The sequence below is a fragment of the Conger conger genome, chromosome 3 (genome assembly GCF_963514075.1).
Source record: "Conger conger chromosome 3, fConCon1.1, whole genome shotgun sequence".
Classification (NCBI taxonomy): domain Eukaryota; kingdom Metazoa; phylum Chordata; class Actinopteri; order Anguilliformes; family Congridae; genus Conger; species Conger conger.
Genome location: NC_083762.1, coordinates 55,919,017 through 55,943,679, shown reverse-complemented (window position 1 = coordinate 55,943,679; position 24,663 = coordinate 55,919,017). Strand labels below are relative to the sequence as shown.

Sequence of the window (24,663 nt, the reverse complement as noted above, 5' to 3'; positions counted from 1 at the left end):
CCTTATAAAGAGCTCTGTGCTTGCCAGAGCAAGTTATTTTCACTTGGTTTGTGGGCTCCATCTGCATCTTTCTTAGCGGAAATCTCATCAGGAGCACTGTACCAGCGTAGAGCTCAATTTTTATCAGGGAGTAGGAATTAATTCTGAACCTCAGGCTTTGGCTCAGTTTCCCATTATGGGGTGCTACGCATGTAGTTCCCCTTTACCCAATGTCTTCCTGAATGCTTCCCTGCAATCAGTTCACTCCCGCCTTCTCGTGTTGTATCTGTATCTGTGTGTGAATGTTTGTGGGGAAATGCGGGTTAGGAAATCATACATAGCCCCTGCAAAGGTTCCTAAAGTATGAGAGTGAACAGTGATAGAAAGAGAACAAGAGGACAGGTAATACTTGTAAAAAATACAGGATGACAGTCCATCATTTGTCATGTATATATGTACAGCATATGCCCAGAACATCTGTTGGTGTACTGCATTATAGAAAATAGATCTGAATTACATGGTCTCTGCTGCACATGGGGTGGGGGGTGGGGGGGTCAGGGGTCAGGGGTCAGGGGGCTGAAAAGAGGGAATTATGGGAAACCATCAGCAGGCAAGGTATCACGTGTGTCTGTGAAATTACATCATTCTCATGGATTGTCACAGTTACAGAACAAAATATTTAAAAAGGCATTCCATATCTGGTACAGCATTCCATGGTCAGAGTCTAGCTGGTTATCCAATTTGTCTCCCCCCACCTTTTCTTTCGCGGGTTTCCCGCTCACGCTTCCGCAACGTTCCGCTGACGATGAGACGGCTTAGAACAGAAGGTTGAGGAGGGAGAGTTTTTGCCTGAAACCTGATATCCACAGACAGAAAGAGACAGAGAGAGAGTCTGAGTCTGAGCTGAAAGTGAACTCCGTCTTTGCTAGTCAACACCGCGTCTGCAGGCCTGGCTATGTGGGCTTGGTGGGCTTGCTGACCGGTTTTCCGCCGTTCATCACCACAGGCTCGCTTGTGCTTTTACTGGGGGGTATCCCGGCTTTCGGGGCAGTTTCCCCAATATCATGCAATGACGGCTCTCTGTACATGGCAACTGTGGGAGACAGGAAGAGACCAGGTTACAAGGTGAGCCCGGGAGAGGCCCCAGACAGCCATTTTACTTCTCTGAAAACCATGAACATTTGTTGTTAGTTGTCCTTCACTTGTATATACTGCAATATGTTCTAAAAATGTGTAATGACAAATACAGTCAGTGAGTGACTTATTTTTTAGACATATTGGTCTTCTGGTGTACAGGTCTACCTCATAAAATGCTCAATGAGTATTTCACTGCTGTGTATTTTTGTTTTGGAATTTTTATAAATTGGGAAGTGGAAATGGAATAAATAGTGTATGTGTCCATATACAGTGGGGTGCAAAAATGTGGGCACCCCTGGTTTAAATGTCTGTTATAATGAATCTGTGTGTGATCGAAAGCAAACCTGAACTCTAATGGTACAGAGTTAAACATGAGACCTTTCTGCACATTTTCAAACAAGATTTATGCTTACTGTTTATATATTATTAAATAAGGAAAAGGGCCCTGGGTAAAAGTTTGGGAATCTGCTTTATTTTAATAATATTGAGACAAAATATGAATTTAGGAATTTAGACGCATGTGTTCAACCACCTTAATCAATCAAGATATTGGCTGCACGCAGCCCAAATTCACAGGACTGTGTTTTAGCACTGATCTACAGTGACGTCTGCCAAGAAGATGTGCTTGAGTTATCAGTAGCCATTTCAGAACATGGCAGGTGATAATTGATACAGAGCAGAAAAAGGTAAATAACTAACTGTTCTTCTTTCTGGGTGGCTGGACTTGTTTAGACTGTCATACTCACTGTCCTGAGTGTAAAATATGGAGATAATTAAACCATATCATAGTCTCTAATGGCTGTTTTTGCAATACTTTACAATATGGGTCACATTCTACATTATTATTTAGGCCTCCTTATATATGAACGTAAAATGATTCAGACATTATGTGTGATATTCCTAAGCTCTTTATGTGTTATGGTGTGTAAAACTGAGTTATGTTCTAAATTAAAAACCAGACAAGAAAGCATATGCTGTATGACTGAGCATGCTTCAATAAAACCCTTCATTCGCAGCGTTAAAATAATGATTCTCAATAAAGTAGTAATTTCATGCTCAGGCTGGATTTATTATTATTTTATTAAAGCCTTATAAAGGCAAATGTAATTTTAATTGTGAGAAATATTTCCAAATTCCCTGCTCATATTTGTCTTGATAATAATCTTACTGTAGACATAGTACTGTAGGTGTAATGTACAATGTGGTTATAAGATAATTTAGTAGAGTGGACACAAACCAGCAAGAACACAGACCCATGCATGCCATTGTCTGAACATATTCTGTAGGCCATCAACATTTCACAGCCAAATAGAAACATACGTCTTCTGTCGTCTGTACAAGGAAACTCATAAATCGTGGTTCCACATATCATTACAAATGACATGTGAAGGAGAAGATGACCATCATTTTCAGGATGGCAGACTATATTTCATGGTGTGGTCATAAATAAGCAGTTATGTTCTTACCTGTCTTAGGAACGGATTGCCCATAGACAGCGTATGTAAAGGTGACCTGTGCAATATCTGCAGTCACAACTCTTGGGCTCTCATACAGCAGTGGTCTACGTGTGCCTCCCCAGAATAACATGAGCAGTTTGAGTGTGTACATGCGAGTGTGCATACATGCTTTATTTGCACAAAAATGGCAAAGTCCAGTGCGCTCATTAAAGCCAAATGTTGAGGTTATTTTATTTAATGGCTGATTCACTCTCGCATTTTCATGACAGCCCTAAATTTTTTCAAATTCAGTTAGGTGATGAGGCTTTTATGTAATATGTGAATCCAAAGGCAAGGTGATTATACCCATCAACATGCTATTCATTTTCCAGAAAAGGCTAATGTAATAACGTGTAAAAATAACTGTTCAATATGACCCATAGGCTGAACTACTGAGCTAATAGAAAACAGGAAGGAGTGGTGGGTGGAAATGGTAAGCCCTAAACAGGAATAATAAAATAAAAGGAAAGTCAGATGTCACCTCAGTGGTAGAAAACAGAAAGGGGCGCTAATACCACACATGTATTTCATCAGAGTAGAATAATGTTTATGATCATTCCCATAAGCATACTGTACATCCAGCATACTCTGTGATTGATCACAACAGTCTTATCACATTATCCTTGACAGGAAACAAGAAGTACTTTACCTTCTAATGGCTTGGGCAGGAAGTGAGCAGCTGGTTTTGTTTTCTTCACTCGATTTCCCTTCATGGCTTGGCCCTCTTTATTAAGACCTAGGAACCAAGCTCTACCCGACTCCTGCTGTCTGTACAACATGGACGAGTAGATCACATAGTAGTTTTCAAATACTGACTCTTTGAACTTGCATTCTGCTGTAAAGAGTTCCTGCAAGACAAACAAAGATGTAAAAGGTCAAGTCCAGCCTGTGCTGACGTTCAACTTCAGTGTAAATACTGTCGATATCCTTGTGCGATCACAAAATAATTTACCTTAAAATTTTAAGGCAAGCAGACTCAGAAAATAGTTTGTGTACAGAGAGACTCTAATCTACACCATCTCAGTGTAATTCACTTGGTCAAATGAATAAATGATTGAAATCCTCCAATCCTCCAACTATTTTACCAATAGTTACTACTACTGTAATGATGGTTTTGGAGGCCATATTCTCTACTTAAATCATCTGAATGAATGGGAGCCAGTATTTAAAAAATTGTAAAAAGAGGCAAACTTTGAGACTGATTAAGGCAAAATGGTTCCATTTCCATGGCTGTCTGAATTCCTATTATGTAATTAATTACAGGCCGTTATTGCCAGGTGAGACATATCGTTGGTTGGCTAGTTCCAGTAATTAGCCGGATCATTTATTGCAGGACAGACAGCTTGCCTGGGTATTCCAATAGCTTTGGATAATTTCTGTGATGGACAATCTGACACAAAGCCAGTTATTAAAACTAATTACATCCTTTATTACAATTGCAAATGATAGCACACGTTGCATATAAAACGTCAACCCTATTTTCCTTTCTTTAACATGAGTAAAACAGGAAGCGCAAGCCCTTCAAAGACACCAATGCAGTATACAGCATGCCTACTGCCATGAGTAGTACTGTATATAAAGTTAAGTTGACAGAGAACCCGCTGTTATTTTCTTTTTTAATAATGCTCAAAATGAGAATGTGCACGATGGATTTCAGACTAGTTAACCCTTTCCACTTTGCTCCCCTAGAGGGAAATTTCCACCTATTTTGTACTAGTTTTATAATAACATTAACATTAATGGCATTTGGCATACGCTCTTATCCAGAGCGACATACAGTTAATTAAACTAAGCAGGAGACAATCCTCCCCTGGAGCAATGCAGGGTTAAGGGCCTTGCTCAAGGGCCCAACGGCTGTGTGGATCTTATTGTGGCTACACCGGGGATCAAACCGCTACCCTTGCCGGTCCCAGCTACAGGCCACCCATAATAGTGTCAAAATCTCAAGAACTATTTACTTCACACACATGGTTGCGAGGGGTCTCTGAGTGCATGTATCCACAATTTGAAATAGTGTCGATAAAATGTGCACAATTTTTCAATGCAAAAAAAAAAGGTTTTAAGTGGAACTGCAAAATACAGATATTGACAGTGTAGAGCATAATTGTAGGCTCATCCACCATATGCTACCAGCCAAACTGAACACTGCGTCAAGCCTATTCATATTTTTATATTGATTACCAGAATGTATTCATTATAAAATATGAAAACGACCCCTTTTTGAACAGGCACCTGAAAGACAGAAAGCTCTGTTATTGTTTTCATTTCACCATGTCTCATAAATCAAGACAATTTTGAGGTGTTTTTGCCCTCTTTACATTTAGCCTTGTTTTGCAAATTTCATCAAAGAAGAACAGTCTCTCCTCTGCTTCTATCTGTCACTTGCTGATTTTCTTGTCATACCATGCTCCTTCTGACGGCATCTTTCAACCTCCTTTAACCCCTCTTCCTGGGTTGCCATAGCAATATTTTTTTTCACTTACACGTCTAAAATGACAGAAGATATTTTTTTCCCCAGAGGAAGTAAACCAATAACTATATCGCTTTTTTGTATAGTAGTCAAATTTTCTGTGTTTTATACACATAAAACAGATCAGGCTGTGTTTCTCTTATGCATCCAATGCATCATACAGTGTGATAAATCAGCAAATACTGTGAAGAAGTAGTTATTATGTTTGCATCATAGTTGTTAGGATCCAATGTCTAAACTCATTACCATATAAAATTTTACATGAATATTAAGTTTTAAGTAAATGTAGTAGAATGTCTGAAAAATGTCACATCCCCACTCCAATGATTAAATCCATCCATCCATCCATCCATTATCTGAACCCGCTTATCCTGAACAGGGTCGCAGGGGGGCTGGAGCCTATCCCAGCATACATTGGGCGAAAGGCAGGAATACACCCTGGACAGGTCGCCAGTCCATCGCAGGGCACACGCACCATTCACTCACACACTCATGCCTACGGGCAATTTAGACTCTCCAATTGGCCTAACCTGCATGTCTTTGGACTGTGGGAGGAAACCGGAGTACCCGGAGGAAACCCACGCAGACACGGGGAGAACATGCAAACTCCGCACAGAGAGGCCCCGGCCGACGGGGATTCGAACCCAGGACCTCCTTGCTGTGAGGCGGCAGTGCTACCCACTGCACCATCCGTGCCGCCTCCAATGATTAAATGTTTATTTTTATTTTATTTATTTTTTAATCAGATGAGCCATAATAGCGTGGATGGATACTTATGTTTTAAGGGTTTCCTGTGTGCTTCTACTTGTAGCTGAGCATCCGGTACTTCAGTTGAGATTTGAATAGAGACAGAGAGCAGAGGGACAACGGTCACAATCACGGTGTTGGTCGCCTCCCCCTCTCCACTGCACTCCAGTGGTTCTGCCTCTCCATTCGGCTCAGCTTGTGACCGCGTAGCCACCACTGACCTTGGATGTTGACTGAGAGGAGCATCATGGTTTGGATAGAGATAATGAGCCTGTCTTCCCACGTCTCTACTGAGCGAATCAGAACTCGACTTCTTGTGTGATGTAGGGAAGGGCGGGGCACTGGAACATGGGAGAGGGAAGGGAGGGAAGGTTGGGGGGGGGGGGGGGGGTCAGGAAAGCCTACCTATGATAGACATAAATCCATGTAAGACTAGAGCGAGACAAACATGACTGGTGTAAATTTAAATTCAGTGCAATTTGTCACTGGCAAGCAAAGTAAATTTTTAATGCTATCTGTCTGAAGCCAAACAAACAGTGACTGTCTCTTTAAGAAGCTGATGCACACAGATGATGGCAGCATTCTTAAGCCCTGTCACTGAGCGCAGGTGTTAAGATTCTCTTCACCCCACATATCCCGTTTTCCCAAGCAAGGACCTGTCTCTGGCACTAGGCCACACTGTGCAGTGTCCATGAGTCCAGAATCCTCCAGAGTTCTCACAACCCTGTGTAGCTCTGCTCACATCTAAGACTCGCAGCTCACTGGCAGTGACTGACTACGTCTGATTGTGCTTCACCCGATGTGGAAACAACTACGGCTAGCTGACTGCAAGAAGGTACAGGCAAAGGCCCAAGAAAGGAACAACCGCCGGACAACACAATGCAAAACACCCCCTCACGATGGATGGATGAACATAGTGGCTAATTCATATGTATACACTGTATCTCTCTGCCTTGTCCGGTTTCCTCTGCCCCTGTTCAGACCAGATTCCTGGAAAAACCCAGGTCTCACTCCAAGAGTCTCAGTGAAGCTGTTTATGTCTTTGATCCCTTGTGGCCACAGATACTGCAATGGTCAGACATAGTTGCATTGAGCCATTCATTCCATGTATTGAGGAACTATACTACTAATCTCTTCTGTAAGTACAATGGTAAACTTATCAACTCATCAAAGGATTAGATTTGACCATGCTGTTTGATCTTATGCAGCAGCTAAGCTCCTCCAAACAACCAGGAGGAGACATACAGTAAATCATGCATTTAGCATTGATGGCTGTGTCCATCATTGTTCATGTTCTGATCAAGTGTTTGAAGTGTAACATGGCTTATTGACAATGCATTACATTATTTGCCAGATGCTCTAATCCAGAACGATGCACAATAAAGTGCAAATCATAACCAGGGACAAATGCACTGAAAACCCAAGAGGGAAGTAAGGTTCTAGAGTGCTAGTGTGATCGCCTATAAACTTGAAGTGCAATCGTAGCAGTATATGTGGCTAACTAGAAAATACAGGGAGGTAGGGACGGGAGGGGAAAAGTGCAGCCTGAAATGGTAGGTCTTCAGTTTGCACTTGAAGGTGGTCAAAGACTCTGCTGTTCTGACCTCCACAGGAAGGTCATTCCACCACTGTGGGGTCAGAAGAGAGAGCAGTCCTGACTGGGTAGTGCAGGTGTGAGGAGGGGAGGCACCAGCCATCCACAGGTAGCAAACAGAGAGGTCTGGCGGGCATGTAGGGTCTGGTGAGCTTTTGGATGTATGTTGATCTTACACTGCAAGTTTTGCTTTGTATTAATTGCTTGCAAACACATACATTACCACATACATATCAGATATTTGGACATAAATAGTCATTTTTACCAAAATCCATGCATCCATGTTGTACATTTTACAAATATTGCATTTTCCATGTTTGAATTTAATTTCATGTGGAAGAAAAATAGATAAAAACCAACCTTTCTGAAAGGATGATGGCTTGCTTGGCATACACTCAAGAATAATTTTTGATTTCCGTGTCGATATGGTAGGTCCTGAGTTTGATTTTCTCAGCCTTGGCTTTATCGAGAGCTACAAATCTGGGCTCCTTTGAAAGCTTATAGCTTCAATTTGAGTGAGCCGCCTGACGAAAGATAAAGCCCTGTTCCAATCGATTGAAAACACCCCCTCATGACCACTAGGCACACACTGTTCTCACTGTTCAAATCTCGTAGAGTTTGTAGGAGTCCACACTTGATGTACTTGGTCTATGTAAAATATACACAGTCAGAGTTATCTTTTAGCGTTTAGCATTTTTCTGTGCAGCAGTTGGAAAAGGAGTGAGGCACCTGGTTCAGTTTATGCCTGCTTTGGTGGTCTACAGAGGGCCGCCACGTCCAAGAACAGATAGGTCAACCGGCAGACTCTGGACCGTGGCCCCCATGCTAATGCCCTTTGTTCTCCTGCCAAACACCGGGGGTGCCTTACAGGCCCCCACACACACGCTGATCTCTAAATTGAGGCTAGATGATCATTTTCAGATGCATCTGTGCCTCTCTGCAACAGTCACTTCTAATCTGTGAGAAGTCTGCAGGTCCACTTAATCACACACTTTTCCAGCAGGGCACTGAAACTGCATGTTGACTCTTTTCCTATATACAGTATTCCCTCTAATGAGGATAGCAATGACTGAGGTTATTATTCGACAAAGGCAGTCCATTTGGTTCAGTTAAGATAATTAGCTTAGTATATTGCCTAAGTCATGTATGATGCAAAAAGTAATACACAGTAAAATGATTAAAGTATTATAGAGTGCATTTGATCCCTCTTGGCCTTGCAGACTCTGTTAGAGTTAAATTAACGTTTTATTTTGTATTTACTGAAATGGTTTCTGCTCTTACCAAAGCCACAGAAGTAACTAACTGGATACAGTGAGTCAGTATACTCTACCAGTATAATGCTGGTAAGGCTTTCCCAATATGGGATAGCAGCATACTGAGCCAGATGAATCATCACATGATGTTCAAGTTTTCACAGCCAAATCTATATCAATCTGTGCTCAGACTCATGTGACTGATTTCAGCATAAATCCTGAGGATCTAAGGGATCATCTTCTCTATATCAGATAATACCAGACTGGTCTGTCCCATCCAGCAAAGCTATGAGGCTTAATTCTGACAGATTTAAAGAAAAGTCTCTCTTGGGGGCAGATTTAACACCAGTCCTTTTGCTCTCCAAATTAAATTGGATGAGTCGAATGAACCTAGGATAGTACTGGGGCAACATAATCGACCAGGGAACTCAAAATCTAGCTTGATACGTCAAATGACATTTACATTGGAAAAAAGTCAGTCACTGTATATCTGTTTAGCTTTGAGCTGTTGAACTGAAATGAGGATGATTTGTATATTCTGGACAAATATAACTTCCAATTGTTTTAATTAATTAAAAGGTGGTTACATCTATCACACCTCTTAAATGCCTTTCTCCCTGGACAATGTTTTCTGGTTGCATATGTATCCAAAAGATCTGCATGGCTAGACTGTTCCATTTTTCATTGCCGTTTCAAATGCGTCCCCATTTAACCTCGGAGATGGCAGCGCAGTGAAGCAGTTGGCCAAAGGGAGGTATTCAAAATAAACTGCCAAGTTGGAATAAAAATGCAACGGGCAAATTTCAGCCATTTGTCTATCAAAGTGGCTTTTACCTCCACACAATGCAATCCCTGGCCTGTGCTTGGCAATCTGCACTGACATTTGAAATTAGAGTTTGAGTAAGCACAGCATTTTGACATTCTGAAATATGTAAATGCACTTGAAAGTTCCAGTGTTGTGCTGTGAAAGAGGGCTAATGTTCCCCTTGTCATGATAAAGACTTCTTTTTGCATACCACACTCTCTCAAAATGTTTTCCCCAACAAGTTTGAAGGGTTACAAAAGGTATTTGTTCAAATTGTTTAGCCTCTTGCAACCTGACCTGATTCAGCTGGGTTTCGCTAATGTACCCAGTTAGCATGTACATTCAAGTAATGTTGTCTGCTTGTGAAAAAAACATGCATTCATAATTTATTTATGTTGCTTATGTTGTTACACGTCATACAGCTGGATAATACTGTTTTACGGCTGCATGTATCAGTGGTCACAAATGAAATCAATATACTGATGCCTAAGAAGAGTAAAAAATGGAGTAAAAAAGATAATCGTATGTCCATTCATGTTCAGAACCAGTACACATTAGGTGTCAGTAAACCAGCAAAAATACTTGTGTCTCATCATGAAAAACTGTAATAATACTTTTAATAACATTACACATGACTAAGCCTTCCCGTGTGTTTTTGAGCTTTCTTCTTCTGCGGGGGTTTTTTTATTAATCAAATCTTCAGTTTACTTATGAAGCCTGGGGAATATACCTGACAGTAGCTTTGACATGGGGGTCTCCAGTGCCTGCACCTGGGGGTCTCTAGTGCCTGCCCAGGAGTTTTGCCAGCTGAGCGGGAGCTGAAAACAGCAGAGACACTGGCGGAAGGGTCAGACAGGCAGCCCACTAAGCCTTCCAGCCACAGCTGTTTCAGGTGCCCAGATTAATGATCCTGCTGATTAAGTAAACAGTAGTGAAATCTGAGTGCCCTTCTGTCTAATTGCCTGCCTTGCATCTGCCACCTCTTCTTACAGGGATAGCGGTATGACACGGAGTAATTTGATTGGCTGTACTGTATCTAGCTGCCAGGCCCATCCCTGTTAGAGTCTCAGAAACCCCAATATTAATAACTTCTGCTAGTGATATTTCATATTATATAGTTATTAATGACATATGAAACATTCATAACAATCATGATTGAAAGTGTTACTTTTTGAGAGCGTGAAAGATTTATTATTATATAGCTATTACTAATGTATTAAACATCTGTAAAAAAAAAAGTGCACTGTCATCTTTGTACATGTCTCAGTTTGTAAAAATATTTTGCAAGAAATAGTTGCCGCATTACATCGAAATGAACCCTACTTTACTCCTATGGAAGTGTCAATCGCAACAGCCTGTTTGGGAACTAATTCCTAATTCACCATAGGAAATGCTGATATACAAATGATGCACCTCCTACTATTGAGATCCCAAACCTGGCAAAAGAACTAGGCTCAAAAACGTATTAGTTTTTGAGTTGGAAGTTGGCAAACAAGTCCAGCATCTTGGTCTGGTTTACCACATTTAATCCACGGTCTTTTTGTAATATTTGCCTTTGAGATTGGAGTTTGCCTTTCTTGGTACAACATTGGCAGGAAGAACCCTCGGTTCGGTATTGTCTTCCATTTCCTTTGTGACTGTTACTAGTCTGTGTCAGTAACCTTCATTTTTTAGGTAGATTAACCACATCCTTAGATTAGATGTGTATATGTTTTGTAACATGAATTTCTTAATTTTAATCTTGTTGTAAATTGTCAATTGTGATAAAGGTTGATCTGCCTGTCACTGAATTTCGTGATTTAATTGATATTTTGATTATGAGGCAAATTAAATCAAATAAATATATTTTGCATGTTGGTTAAGCGAGGTGTTTTAACTGCTGATGCACATCTATTCTGTCAGGGCTCATAACAACAGGACCCAGTAGCAAGACCACAGAGTAGAGTTCAGAATTTTTATTGTAAACTTTTTTTGCAATAAAAAAAGAGAATACAGGCAGGAGTCGATAGCCAGCAAACGGAATCAGCAGCGAATAGGCAGTTTGTAATTAAGTGTCCAGGCAGTCAACACACCAGCAAACAAAGATAGCAGGGGTAATCCAAAACAAAGTCGAAGTCACAGGCAAAGGATCGCTAACAAACGGGCAAGCTAAACAAAAACAGAATCCAGAAACGAATGTCAAGACAGACAGACTACGGTGAGCACAGAGGAATATAATAAACGGAAACGCTAAAGAATTACAGATAACAGAAAAATACAAAACCTGACATATTCGGTATTCAGAGTGGCGATCATTTAGCAAGGATGTCGACAGTTAAAACGATTGGATTCATAAATTGCTTTTTTAAAACAAATTGTACTTCATCCTCGTTTCCTCGACATATTGGAGGTTCCACCGAGATAAGATTTTGAGCAAACTGTGTTAAACCTACATCAGTTGTACAATCTCTGGTGAAATTAATTACTGAGATTAAATTATGTTAAAGATCCACCAGTCACAAAGGAAAGAAATGCATGACGTATCAGCATATGCCGTCAATCCCAAATGTACAGGGGAGGTTTGCTCGCAGTGTATTGTTTTTCAGGAAATGTGGGAATTATTTCCTTAGAGGTACGTGGGCTTTTGGAGTCAATAAATGACCTTGGCAGGACACAATTTGAAACATTATGGTCTCTTGTTCTCGACTATTGTATGTTAGGTAATGCAATGTTCAGGTACTTTGCTGCATTCTCTCTGGAAAACTCTCTCCACATGGACAAGATGCCACAGACACCACCCTGCTATATCCCTACAGCATGATGAAAATACAGGGAAAATGCTGGGCTCCCCTTACCACTCCCATGCCCACTAAAAGGGAGAAACCCACCTGTGGGACTGCAGCGCTTCATTACATTACATTAAATTAAATTACATTACATTACTTGAGGGTCAGACACAGACGAAAAGGACTGGCTCATCTAAGGTGTGCTGCAGATTCATCCCTCTGCTCAAGCTACAAGAGAGGGATCCCCTCCTCCCTGGACTGTTCCTGCACAGCCTGAAGCAATGGACACAAGGGTGGACTGTGTGCTGACTGGATCACAAGCCAGACGGAAAATAATCCAACAAGGTAATGGAGCTCAAAAAAGGAGTGTGGAAAAGATAGTATGCTGCTTATAGGGTCCCCAGGAGGGAGACTGGCTCGAAAGGACTGTCTATTGAGATTGACTGGACAAAACATCACCCTAAGCACAGCACAAATGTCTACAGAACTTCCTCATGCCAGATAAAGACAGGACAAAAAAGAGGAGACGCATCAGTTGATGGACACTGCTGGAGGTATGGCGAAGCCTCCACTACAATGCTGGAACCTCAGCACAGTCTGCTGGATTGTATCCCAAAAGATGGGCTGCTGTTCCTTGACAGTAATCCAAGGTGGACATTCTCATCTTGAGATTGATTGAAACACACACTTTGTTAATGTCAATGTCTGTTGCGGTCTGTTGCCTCCCTTTGTCTCTCATTAGTTTGTAAATTCTCTTCAAAGTCATGTTGATGTGAAGGACTGATCACCTTACAGGGGTGGTAATTAGTGTAATTGTAATTTACCATTTGGCCACAGGAAACTGGGGGGTCAGCCATCTGAGGTGAAAATGTGTGCGTGTGTATCCGTTTCGATAGATCAGCATGAGGTTTGTTCGATGCCAATCCTGTCTCCTACTATTAAGACCCCACACCTGGCAACAGAGCTTACTTTTTAGTTTGAGTTTGAAGTTGGCATCCAAGTCCTACACCTTGGACACCACTTTGGGAGGAAACAAGCTGTGGTTTGGTATTGTCTTCCAATTATTTCCTTTGTGACTGTTACTTGCTTGTATTTGTAACCTTCATTGTTTAAGGTGTTTAGATTAGATGTGCATATTTTTTTTACTTAATACATTTCTTAATTTTAAACTGGTTGTAATCTGATATTGAAGGTTGATCCAACAAGTTACTCGGCCTATCAATTAATTCAGTAATTTAATTGATAATTGATATCTTTGATATAATTGATAATAATTACCTAATTAAATCAAACATGTTGGTTAAGTTAACTGTTGATACACTTGTGTTTGGTCGGACATTAAGCAAGGGTGTTGACTGTTAAAATGGCTGGATTCATACATTTCTGTTTTAAACATATTTTACTTAATCACTGCTTCCCTGACAAGTCTTGAAGCTGACCAAATACATATTTGAAACTAGTCTACAAATGCAATGTTTCCTCTAAAAAAGAATGGAATAATATAAAGCAACTGAAATGATGCTACTGCAAAATATGTTCAATAATTTTGCACACAAATACTGCAAACTCAATCTCATGGGGCCAATCCCTAGTTGAGAAATGTATTTTATGGTCTTGGATAAATCTGAGATTGATTGTTTTCGTTTGACCCAATTGAAGCAACTACACACATTTGATTGGATCCAGGTATTTTAAGTCCAAGCTAAATTGGTAAAAGAAAAGTCTTGGAAAGCTTTGGGGAAAAGAAATTGAATGATTCGAAGTACCTATGTTTCATTCAGCCAATTAAAGTGAGAAAACGCTTCAAAACAGAGGCTATGGGTGAGACAGACCTCCAGCGGCGCATATCAGGTATTTTGACAAGTTGTGAGGTGGGCAAGACACTGTAAGCAGACCCAATTTTGATACACTTCTCCCATCCACTACACCATCCAGAGACCACCTTTCTACTGGGAACATTATGGTTTAGACATTTCAGTTCTGCCAAATGTCAGCCATCTGTACACATGAAAAGACTGGTACATTGTGTATCTTTGACCTGTTCATTTAGCATACAAGTCTGAGAAGGTAAAAACAAAAATTGCAGTCTACAGTTGGAGAATAAATACTGAACATGGAATGTGTGTGTTTGTGTATGTGGGACCCTGGCAGTTTTTGTTTTATTTTCCTGGAAGAATATTTGGCTTTATAAAGAATGAAGTGCCTATGAAATGTGTGTGTGGTGTTAGATATACCTGAACTGAAATTAAAAAAAAGAAAAATCATGTTCTTGTAGAATTTCCAATAGTTTATTCCACCAAGGTTTACAAAGAAAAAAGGCCATCCCCAAACCTCAAAAGAACAGACATTTTAAAATACTTATGGACCTCACTGTACACTCAATGAGTACTCTATTTGGTAGACCTGTAGACCAGCTTGTTACTGCAAATATTTAATCAGCCAATCATGTGGCAGCAACGAAATGCATAAAAGCATGCAGATGTGGTAAAGAGGTTCAGCTGTTTTTCAGACCAAATGTCAGAATGGACCGTGGAATGATTGTTGGTGCCAGGCATGGTGGTTTTAATATCTCAGATACTGCTGATCTTCTGGAATCATCACACACAACAGTCTCTAGAATTTGCAGAGAATGGTGTGAAAAACAAAAAACACCAGTGAGCAGCAGTTCTGCATAATCACAGCCCGTTAATCACCTAGTATTTACCGGTAATATTTGATTTCTCATGGTTCATGGTACCGACTTTGTTTCATAGTACTTACCTTTGAAATAAATTAGTTACTTAATCATTACACAAGCAGCTATGCATTTACCCAGTAAATATTTATGCAATAATACACAAAAAGGAGCACAGCAGTGGCAATATATCACAATAAGTCACAACTTCATTTATAAAGAACATTTCAGTAACTTAGATTCAAACTTTATTGTTTATGATGCTGTTTTAATGACTGTGAAGCACTTCTGTTTTTCTAGGTTACAAGTGATTCTAGGTTATGAGTTTGGCATCTCTGACACAATGAATATACTGAACACTTTGGTTTTGCTGTTGGTTTGGTTTTAAGTAAGGAGTGATTTAACATTTGATAAGTCACTCCTTTGAATGTTTCTCATGGAGAGTAGTCATACATGACTACTGTCCATTCCACTGCTCCTCACAATAGTCATCCACAAGTCAGCCTTAACTATTACACCTCTGAAATCCCAGAAATTTCCCAGTTAGTGAATGTCCACATATAATATACAAGAGCATCTCATTTAAAAATAGGAAATGCTGTTTTATACAGCTATTATGCCTTTTTCACCTTTTCCATCTTAAAACGGCTTTCCTATAAATTTTCTGACTCCTGATATTTTTCCAATGGATTATGACAAATTGAAGACTACATTTTAAGCAGACGTCAAGCTATTGCGCATTACCCACATGTCAAGCTAATGCAGATCTACCGTCTAATCATTGTGTGTCAAACCCAGTCGAAATCGATGTTTCCGCCCCCTCGGAAACGGAAACAATGTACCCCCGCGACACAAACGCAGAACGCGTTCGGTATCAGAAGTGACTTAAGACTGACGAATGTCAGCGGGGAGAAGAAAAGCTGGCGCATGATGTGAGCGGCTTGATTTAATTAGGCTGCTATTATACTCACAAATCACACTGGATTAGAATCAATGTCGCACTGTTCTGCCAAGCATGGCTAAATGTGTAGGAGATCCTGAAGACTCATGTGAAGAAGGAGGAGACAGCCAAACCCAATCTTATCCGTCTCGATTTGACTCATGCACGAGTCAGGGGGGCATCATCTCAGGGGGGTAAGACAATATTTGTCTTGAAAAAAGTGCCTTCAGTTACAACTGGAGGAGTCTAAAGGATGAATTTAGTCTAGGGACATCTTTCATGACTAAATATGTAGCCACTACTGATGTTTATACATTGACAGAAAGTCATATGGGGGTTGTTTACAGAGGTAAATTTATAGGAAAAAACTCTGCTTGTGAATTCAGTCTTGCGCCCTTTAGGATGATGATAGCAATAATCAATTATCTTTTGGTGCTCTGTCCTAGTAGAGTGAGCATGACACACTTCAAGGCATGAATCGTTAATGTGAACAAGGTGACATGTTGTGTATGGATTGATCGACCAGTAGAATCACATGTCCGAGAGATTCACCATAATACGGATTTGACATATATTAAAGGGAAACTACACCATAATTCTATATAATTGCATTTTATTAATCCATCCACTGCAGGATTTTTTAAAAATGTGATTTTCAAAGCTGCCGTTGTCTAAATATCTTTGCCAGATCTTGTATTGCGATGACAGACTGAGTGAGGAAGCTTGAGTGAAGCAAACACTAATCACAATAAAAATATGAAATTAAATAAAATCAGCTTTTACAGTGTACATGTGATCCCTACTGGACTCATATAAACTGTGCTTTAACCTCCTAAGACCCGCACTCTTTTTTGGTATGCATTTTTTAATTTCTCTTTGCTATTTGGGCTTATTGGGACCTGATAAGTATAAAAACTAAGCATCATCTTTTGACATGATGTAGTTTTTGAGAAAAATGATGTCCACATATGTGGACTCTCGGTCTTAAGAATTAAGTATTATGGTTGTACAGCCCAAAATGTGGAGTCCACGCATGTGTACGCCAGGTCTTAGGAGGATATAGTTGAAATAGCTTTGGACATTTTACTGTGTATACAGTGGTGTGGGAAAAATTGGGCACCCCTGGTTTAAATGTCTGTTATAATGAATCTGTATGTGATCGAAAGCAACCCTGAACTCTAAATGGTATCGAATTCAACATGAGACCTTTCTGCAAATATTAAAGCAAAGCCATATGTTTAAATTGTTTACTGTTTATAATAATAAACATAGAATTTTTCCATTGGGTTCAGTAGGATGGTTATTCAGTAGAAACAACCCTTGAAGTTATCAATCCATATCTACTGTTTATATGGCAGCAGCATGACGGTTTGCAGCTCATTTGATACCTTGGACCCGGAATTGTTTGACTATATAATCTATGCTTATGTTAATTTGTCCCGTTATGTTTGAGCCCCTAATATTGGGGGGACTAAGCTGAATTAAAGCTGAAAGTCATATTCATTATTTAATTCCAACTCCAATATCCCGTGGTAGACAGCTAAAATAACAATAACGGAGTCAATTTCCAAATATATAGACCTGACTGTTTTTCTACTAAATTTTGGTTCACACAGATAGCATTTTGTGCATTAGAAACTAGCTTCTAATTGTCTACCACAGTTGTATGCAGTACACCACCTTTCCCAATGTGCGGGATTCTGCTCATAAATGTGATATTTCCACCAACTTCTTCATAAATATGATCAATGATTACATGCTGACCTGATATACTTTATCCTACATCTTCATTGTAGCAATATTCCACTCTGACATTGTCCACCAAGGCATGGGCCCTTCGAGGGATACAGGAGTTGAGGGGGATGAGTTAATGAGAATCAATACACCTGATACAGTACTGCTCACTGAGATGTCTTTATGTCTCATGGGCTGAGATGTCAAAAAATAAATCAACATACACTGACAATATATCAATATGCCACAGCGAGCTCTCTCTGGCAGAATGTATTATGGACTACATAATGTCTTGTTTTTATGACAGTATATTTTTAAATGCCAATAACACCTTTTCAGTTAACATGCTTATCTTTATTAATGCATTTATTCTCCTGGATGTCTAAATGAGGACACATACATATTTATTTTCCTCCATTTGCAGTATTGTCACCCCCACTGTATGCAATTACCTCAAGAATATTGAGCATGTTCCCAAATATTTATCTTTCACTGCTAAGAGAACATCCTAAACATTTGCCATATATTATAAAACGTATAGCTGTAATAATTATTAAACAGTAATTACCACCCCTTAAGTATCACTCCTGTTCTGGAACACATGGAAACTAAATGTTATTGTGGGTCTCATGACATGTAAAATGCTGTATTTTGCTTACTAAATTATCCAACACTTTTTATCCTGAAAAACGTGTTTGCACTTTGCCCCAGCTGTCACCTTCCCCTATCTCTTCCCTCTCCTTCTGCTTTCTTCAGACAACAGATCGAGAAGATTGTAAAAAAAATAGGTACAATAATCACAATAATAACTTATTGTATAATGATATATTGATTGAGGTCCATTGATTTTCAAATACGCAACCTCCATCAACAAGTCAAACACATTCCACAATGTCACATGCTATTTATTATTCAAAAGCAGAATTGTTCCTTATTTATAAGCACACTGAATAATAATAAAATGTTTTGAGAATATATTTAGATGTTCACTGATATAAGGGGTCAATGAAAATTCCCTCTGTATTGGAGCCAAAGGTGTTTTCAAAGTCTCAGAAATATTAACTCGAGAATTCTCAAGAGGCTAGAGAGACGAAAGATTTCTCAGTGGTCCTACAAAGGAAGTCCACTATTTAGACATACCGTAAATCCTCAAATTGTGGCTTTTATTTACTTAGGCTGCACAAAGCACAGGCCTTTATTTGAGGCAGGCCTTTATTTCTTATTAGGCTTCTGTTGTAGAATTTTATTCTTAGAAATAAAGTAAAAGGCTACACTTAAAGTGGGCCAACACTGTTCAACACTTCCTGTAACCGTTCAGAAATCAATTAGTGTAGGCTAATCAGGAACACTGTTTGGTAAGTCATAGTGTCAGTCTTAACAGACTTAGTTTATTGCAAATATTCTCAAACACAATAAATCACATGCAAGTCCAGAATCCATAAAATAACAACTTGCCAGACACGCCTTCATGAACAATAACAAATTAGCGTAGATAACAGCAAGTTAAGGATCTTTTTTTCCTAAAGTGCGTTTTATTGTGAGACATGCGTTTGGTTTGGAAATATATATATCAAAATATTTTTGCTTTGGTTTGGGATTTAATTTACTTTTGGACTGTTTGATTCTATTGCTAAATGTTGGGACTGATGGACACTGAAATCTGGGGGGTATTTGATGGTTCACTGTTAAGTTTTATGTAGTTGAAAGAGTGTCGGGATTTCCACCCGTCTGTTTATTGTGAGCCAAGGCAGCCGCTTTCATTCATTCATTGAACGTGCACTGTGCTGTAAATACATGGAAACCTTATTGCGTAGCCAAGTAGCCTAAATTGAGTTCATTTTAAATTTTGCCTGATTTATTTTTTATTAAATTCGTAGGCTGGAATGCCTTGCGGCAACAATTGTGTTTAAATGTATACTGCTTCAGCCTTTGGCAAGCTACTCAGAAGGGGGTGGCAAGCGACTGGTAGCTATGTATGTGAGAGCAATGTATTGGCGACCCATGGTGTAGGACAACGACTTTTCATTGGCAACAGTATTAAACCAACCAACAATATAAAATATTAAGAAGAGCTCTTTTATTTAATTGAGTTAAATCGAAACAATGTCTTCTAGTGTTCATGATAGCCCAACTGGTCGGCAATATTACCCCGGCTTGTATTTGGGGGCCGGCCTTTATTTGTCCGAATCGGCCACGCCCCCGGCTATTATCCGAGGCCCGGCTTCAAATAGAATCCCGGACACAATTTGAGGATTTACGGTAGGCATTGCAAAAAAAATTTTTTTTTGTAAAACGTCAACCGTTTTGGTCATAAAATGTCAAGAACTGCTTTTGCCAAAGTTTAACAGTCTCAGCGTGCGTATTGAAAAGGCTAGTTTCATTACACAGGCCTAACAAACAATACATCGCTGGAAATGTAATAGCATTAGCTAAAATGCTTGTCGGTCGTTGCATCAATACCATACTATTAGTCGATTCTTCGAGCTGAAGTTATACTGTATTTCTTGCTCACGGATGGGGATCATGCATTTACTAGGCAACTGGATTACCAATACTGATCAGATAAGCTTGTACTTGGGCTCATCCTGTTCGTGAGAGCCTAATCAAAACGTAGATAATCACAATCCCATGTAAAAATACTTTTGTATGCAACGGCAAAATGGACAACAATGATGATTGTTCCACAGACATTCTCAGTAAGCAATGGACATTCTAGTGACATTTCTCTGAGTTAGGACGTTTTTAGAATTAGAAACTATTATGCATTTGATGCGCTGGACCTTTGCCATGAAAGGGACACTGATATTAGCTTATTTCCTGTAGTATATGGATTTCCAAAATGCAGAGAAAGTAAGGTCCCCCACACTTGTTTTGCCACCCACGTTACAAAATAAGGAACTGTTGTCGCTAAAGCAATGTCATCTTAAAATAGGTTATACAGATAGAACCGTGAGTCTTAACGCTTTCAAATGGTATATCCTGTTACCATAGTGACTGAAAATTTCACCGTAAAAAAACTTAAGGGGTTAAATACAGAGCGGCCTGTAGCGTAGTGATTAAGGTACATGACTGGGACCCGTGAGGTCGGTCGTTTGATCCCCGCTGGGCCTTTGAGCAAGGCCCTTAACCTTGTATACTTCCAAGGGAGGATTGTCTCCTGCTTAGTCGAATCAACTGTAGGTTGCTCTGGATAAGAGCCTTTGCCAAATGCCATTAATGTAATGTAAAAATAATGTTAAATATTTGACTTGAAAAATACAACTTTTCATTCTTCATGTTAAATTACAGAAATGCTTGAATAAACTTGGATGCATGGGGAAATTGGGAAATGATTGGGATGCGTGGAATGAATGTATTCCCAGGCAGTGATCCAGAAGTCCCTCAGTGTGCCATTTGTGTATAATTGCTGCCATTTGTCATCCCTATAGTCATGCCAGTAAGGCACCACAGGGTAGCCTAGCATACCAAGTTTGGCCTTTTCCATGTTGTAGGTGATCAAGAGCCACACACCAAGAGACAGGCTGCTGGTTTGCACTAGGCTGTGGCACAGGAAAACACACCCATTTTGATTTTGCCTTCAAACATGCATTGTTGCATGAAGCGGAAATATGTAGGAATCCTAGAAGTTGTGGTGCTACTGAATGATGTGATGAAACCGTTTCCTGCCTATTATTTACTGTGATTGTCAGCATGTTAAAGAAAACAGGGTGAGAACAATGATCAGTTTAAAAGAAAGTTGCGGGCTTCCCCAGTTTTCAGCTCACCCACTACCACTGCACAAAGCATTCCTACATCGAGTTTGTGTAGCTCACTCCGTTAGCTTAATTAGCTTGGTTTAGTTAGTAAAAAAACATTGATTTAATGGGGACTAAAAGAAAACCAAACATGTTGTCATATGTTTATTGCCTTGCATAAATACAAATACATATCAAAACATGCCAATATAGGCAAACAACTCTATTTTTAGTTGGTTCTGGCCCACTTGCCTTACCATCGGAAAAGATAAGTACGCTGCTTTCGCTGAATGCACTTACGGCAGTACGACATCTCACGGTTACCTATGGCGACTGGTGCACCACCAGTTTTCATTTACCCTTTCCCTCCTCGCACTCTCAGCAAGTTGCATTCACTCTCTTTCTGCCCATGTCCTCTCAATCTCTAAAATACACTTAGTGAGCACTTTATTAGGTACTTATTAGACTTATTTTTTAGACTTAGTAAGTCTGCTGCTGTAACCTATCTGCTTAGAGGTTTGACACGTTGTCTGTTTTTTGACCAGTCTGGTCCTTCTCCTCTGACCTCTCTCATTAACAAAGCGCTTCTGCTCGCAGAACTGCTGCTCACTGCATGTTTTTTGCTAGCTAGAGAAAAATCGGATATCAGATTATACGTCATCGCCCTTGCTTTCGAATGCGAGACTGGCAAACTCGCTTTTAGAGCTAGAATAGCAGACTTAAATGAGCAAATAACAATTGGCAAACTTTGATGTAACATGGCAGTGTCAATAGCATGTTGTATTTCCTAAATATATTGCATTTAACAGATATATTGACCATGACAGCACTAGATATACACTCACTGAGCACTTTATTAGAAACACTATACTAATAATGGGTAGGGCCTCCCTTTGCTCTCAGAACAGGCTCAATTCCACAACAAGAGGAATTCCTTTGACAATAGGTGTTGATAGTCTAAGTGGGAAGTGAATAATGCCTGACCCACTATTCAGCAGCAAACTGGACCTGGCGGTGGTTATGTCAAAAACAAACCCTAAACCAGTATGGATTAGGGGCAATCTTGTTACAAATGACTTCTGCGCTTGTTACAGGATGAAATGCAACGCGACTGCCCCTACTGTCTGAACCTCACAATCATTTTTTTCCCAGCCAGCAAGATGCTTACTGCAGAAGCAAACTGCCAAATGAAACCACTGTACATGAATTAAAATGCATTGCATTGTAGTTTATGTTGCATGCATTGATAAAATTTGGATATTTTAGCTGGGAAAAAAATTCTACACACCTGTTCGATCTGTTCTCGTTAGCAAGGTTCTAAAAAATTAATCAAAATTAATTGCCCTAGGTGGTCCGTTATCTTCCTGTGCCTCGGTATAAGTAGATATAATGGGCCCTGAGCTGAGGAATCAGTATCTATGCCTGGCTTTCTTTTGTGCTGACCTGCGTTATACAGCAAGGCGAAATAAAGAAAGACCCTTGACTATTACAATAATCACCGTACCATAATGCAGCACAAGAAAGGTGTCTATTTTTAGCTTTCCAGGCCTCTGGTTAGGTTGGCCAAGTCTGCCGCTGATGACTTGGTTCGACCTTGTTATTCATTAATGCATGAAGCTGGTCTCCCACCAGCACCCTTAATGGCAGACCACATCGACACAAGCCCTACATTAGAGCAGGAAATGGAGCACTTTAGAAAATAATGAACCCGCCTGACATGCCTCTCCACCACCGATTAGGCAACTAATTAATTACCTTGAAAACAATAGGACAAGGTGAAATGAAGCACAATATTTTTTTTTACGTCAAGACCAATGCCCTCATGTAGTGTAGTGCATTTTATTTACTTATTTTGGTAAATGGCGAATTTGTTTAAACTGGTCCTCTGATCATCGTTCATGAGACAAGTGGCAGATATTGGCATTTTACATACAAATGTACAGTATGTAAATAGAACATCACTGCTTGTCTCCAGTACTGGCCAATGCAGGTGACTATGGAAAGCCTTTCGAAAGCATGTATCGATGACCCTATGAACCATCAGCCTAATTCTATTGTTTATTCGATTGACCATAAAAAACAGAGTACCAGACAAGTACACATGGACAGTAAACAAACGCACTACCACTTTCCTGCTGTTCGATTTTTTTTTTTCATACCTAAACCACATTCTTAAACCAGCCCTTCTTAAACAACTGAACTCATCAACACCAGTGAAATTGTCCTACACAAAACTGTGCTACGCATGTTGGCTATGATGACAGAATGACGGAGAAATACCTTGCACACCAATGCTTCTCTTTTCATGGGAAAACACATTATATGTGCTTGACCCTCATGATGGATACCTCCCCATCTCTAATGCTGCAATCTCGATTGGGAATTCAAGCTTGAGGACAAAAACAGTAGTAATAAAAGAATCAGTAATAAAAATGCTACTGCAAGGTCTATTAAGCTCCCCAAAAGGATTGTTCTGATGTCTATATGGAAAACACATGCATGTTAGACCACTTGGGGGGGCATAATTGCTGCAAAAGAGCATGCACGCTCAGTCAACTAACCCTGTATAAATAAAGGTTAATAATAAATTAGGACAAAATAAGCTTAATTCGCTGATTAGCCCCAGTGAGTGTCATATTACATATATAACACAAAACATTATGACCACTAATAATCATACTTGGAGAAACACACATCTCCTGTCTGCAGTGAAGGTTACTCCGTCACAGAAGAGTCATTGACAGCTGACTGAGCCACATGCTGGAGTCATCTCAGGGTGACCAGATACTGACCACATGCTTGAGGGGGAATGTCTTTTTTAAAACATGTCCCTCCCTTTGAGTTCTTAATAATTCCTTGCTCAGAGCATTTATCCTTTCTGGCCATGACGTGAAACTGTTGTCTCTGTAGTACAATATAGCAAGTATCCAGAGTCACTTCAAAACTGTGCCAAAAGCCTCCAGCCACATCAGTACCATCTGTTGCTGTGCAGTTGTCATTCATCCCTCCTTGCCAGTTTATCCAAGAACATGGAAAAAAGGCATCCATTACAAATAATTTAGTCTGATATTCCTACCAGACCCAGGATGGGGGACGGGGAATCAGTTGTAACCTTCATACAGTACTAGCAATTCCATACTGGCTATAATTATAAATCTATGTACCAAGCATTGCACCTGAATTATGTATTACTGTATGTTCATTACATTGCACTATCCTATATTTGTTATTCCGTGGAACTTACTATTTTAACTAGCATAAGTGCATTCACCTGAGTTACAGTGCGCTCCAGAATTATTGGCACCCATGATGAATATGCACAAAAACTGTTGTAA

General features: G+C 39.8%; 1 protein-coding gene across 2 annotated transcripts in view; it reads right to left on the bottom strand.

Moving 5' to 3' along the window:
- Window positions 1–711: 711 nt before the first annotated feature.
- Window positions 712–24,663, bottom strand: part of LOC133124141 (fibroblast growth factor 14) — a 150,941-nt gene continuing 126,989 nt past the window's right edge. For both annotated transcript variants that reach the window (XM_061235081.1, XM_061235080.1), the window contains exons 4-5: window positions 3,262–3,460; window positions 712–1,072 (exon numbers count right to left, since the gene is read on the bottom strand). In XM_061235081.1, the coding sequence (XP_061091065.1) occupies window positions 933–1,072; window positions 3,262–3,460 (339 nt within the window). In that variant the 3' untranslated portion in view covers window positions 712–932. The remainder of the gene's footprint in view (window positions 1,073–3,261; window positions 3,461–24,663) is intronic.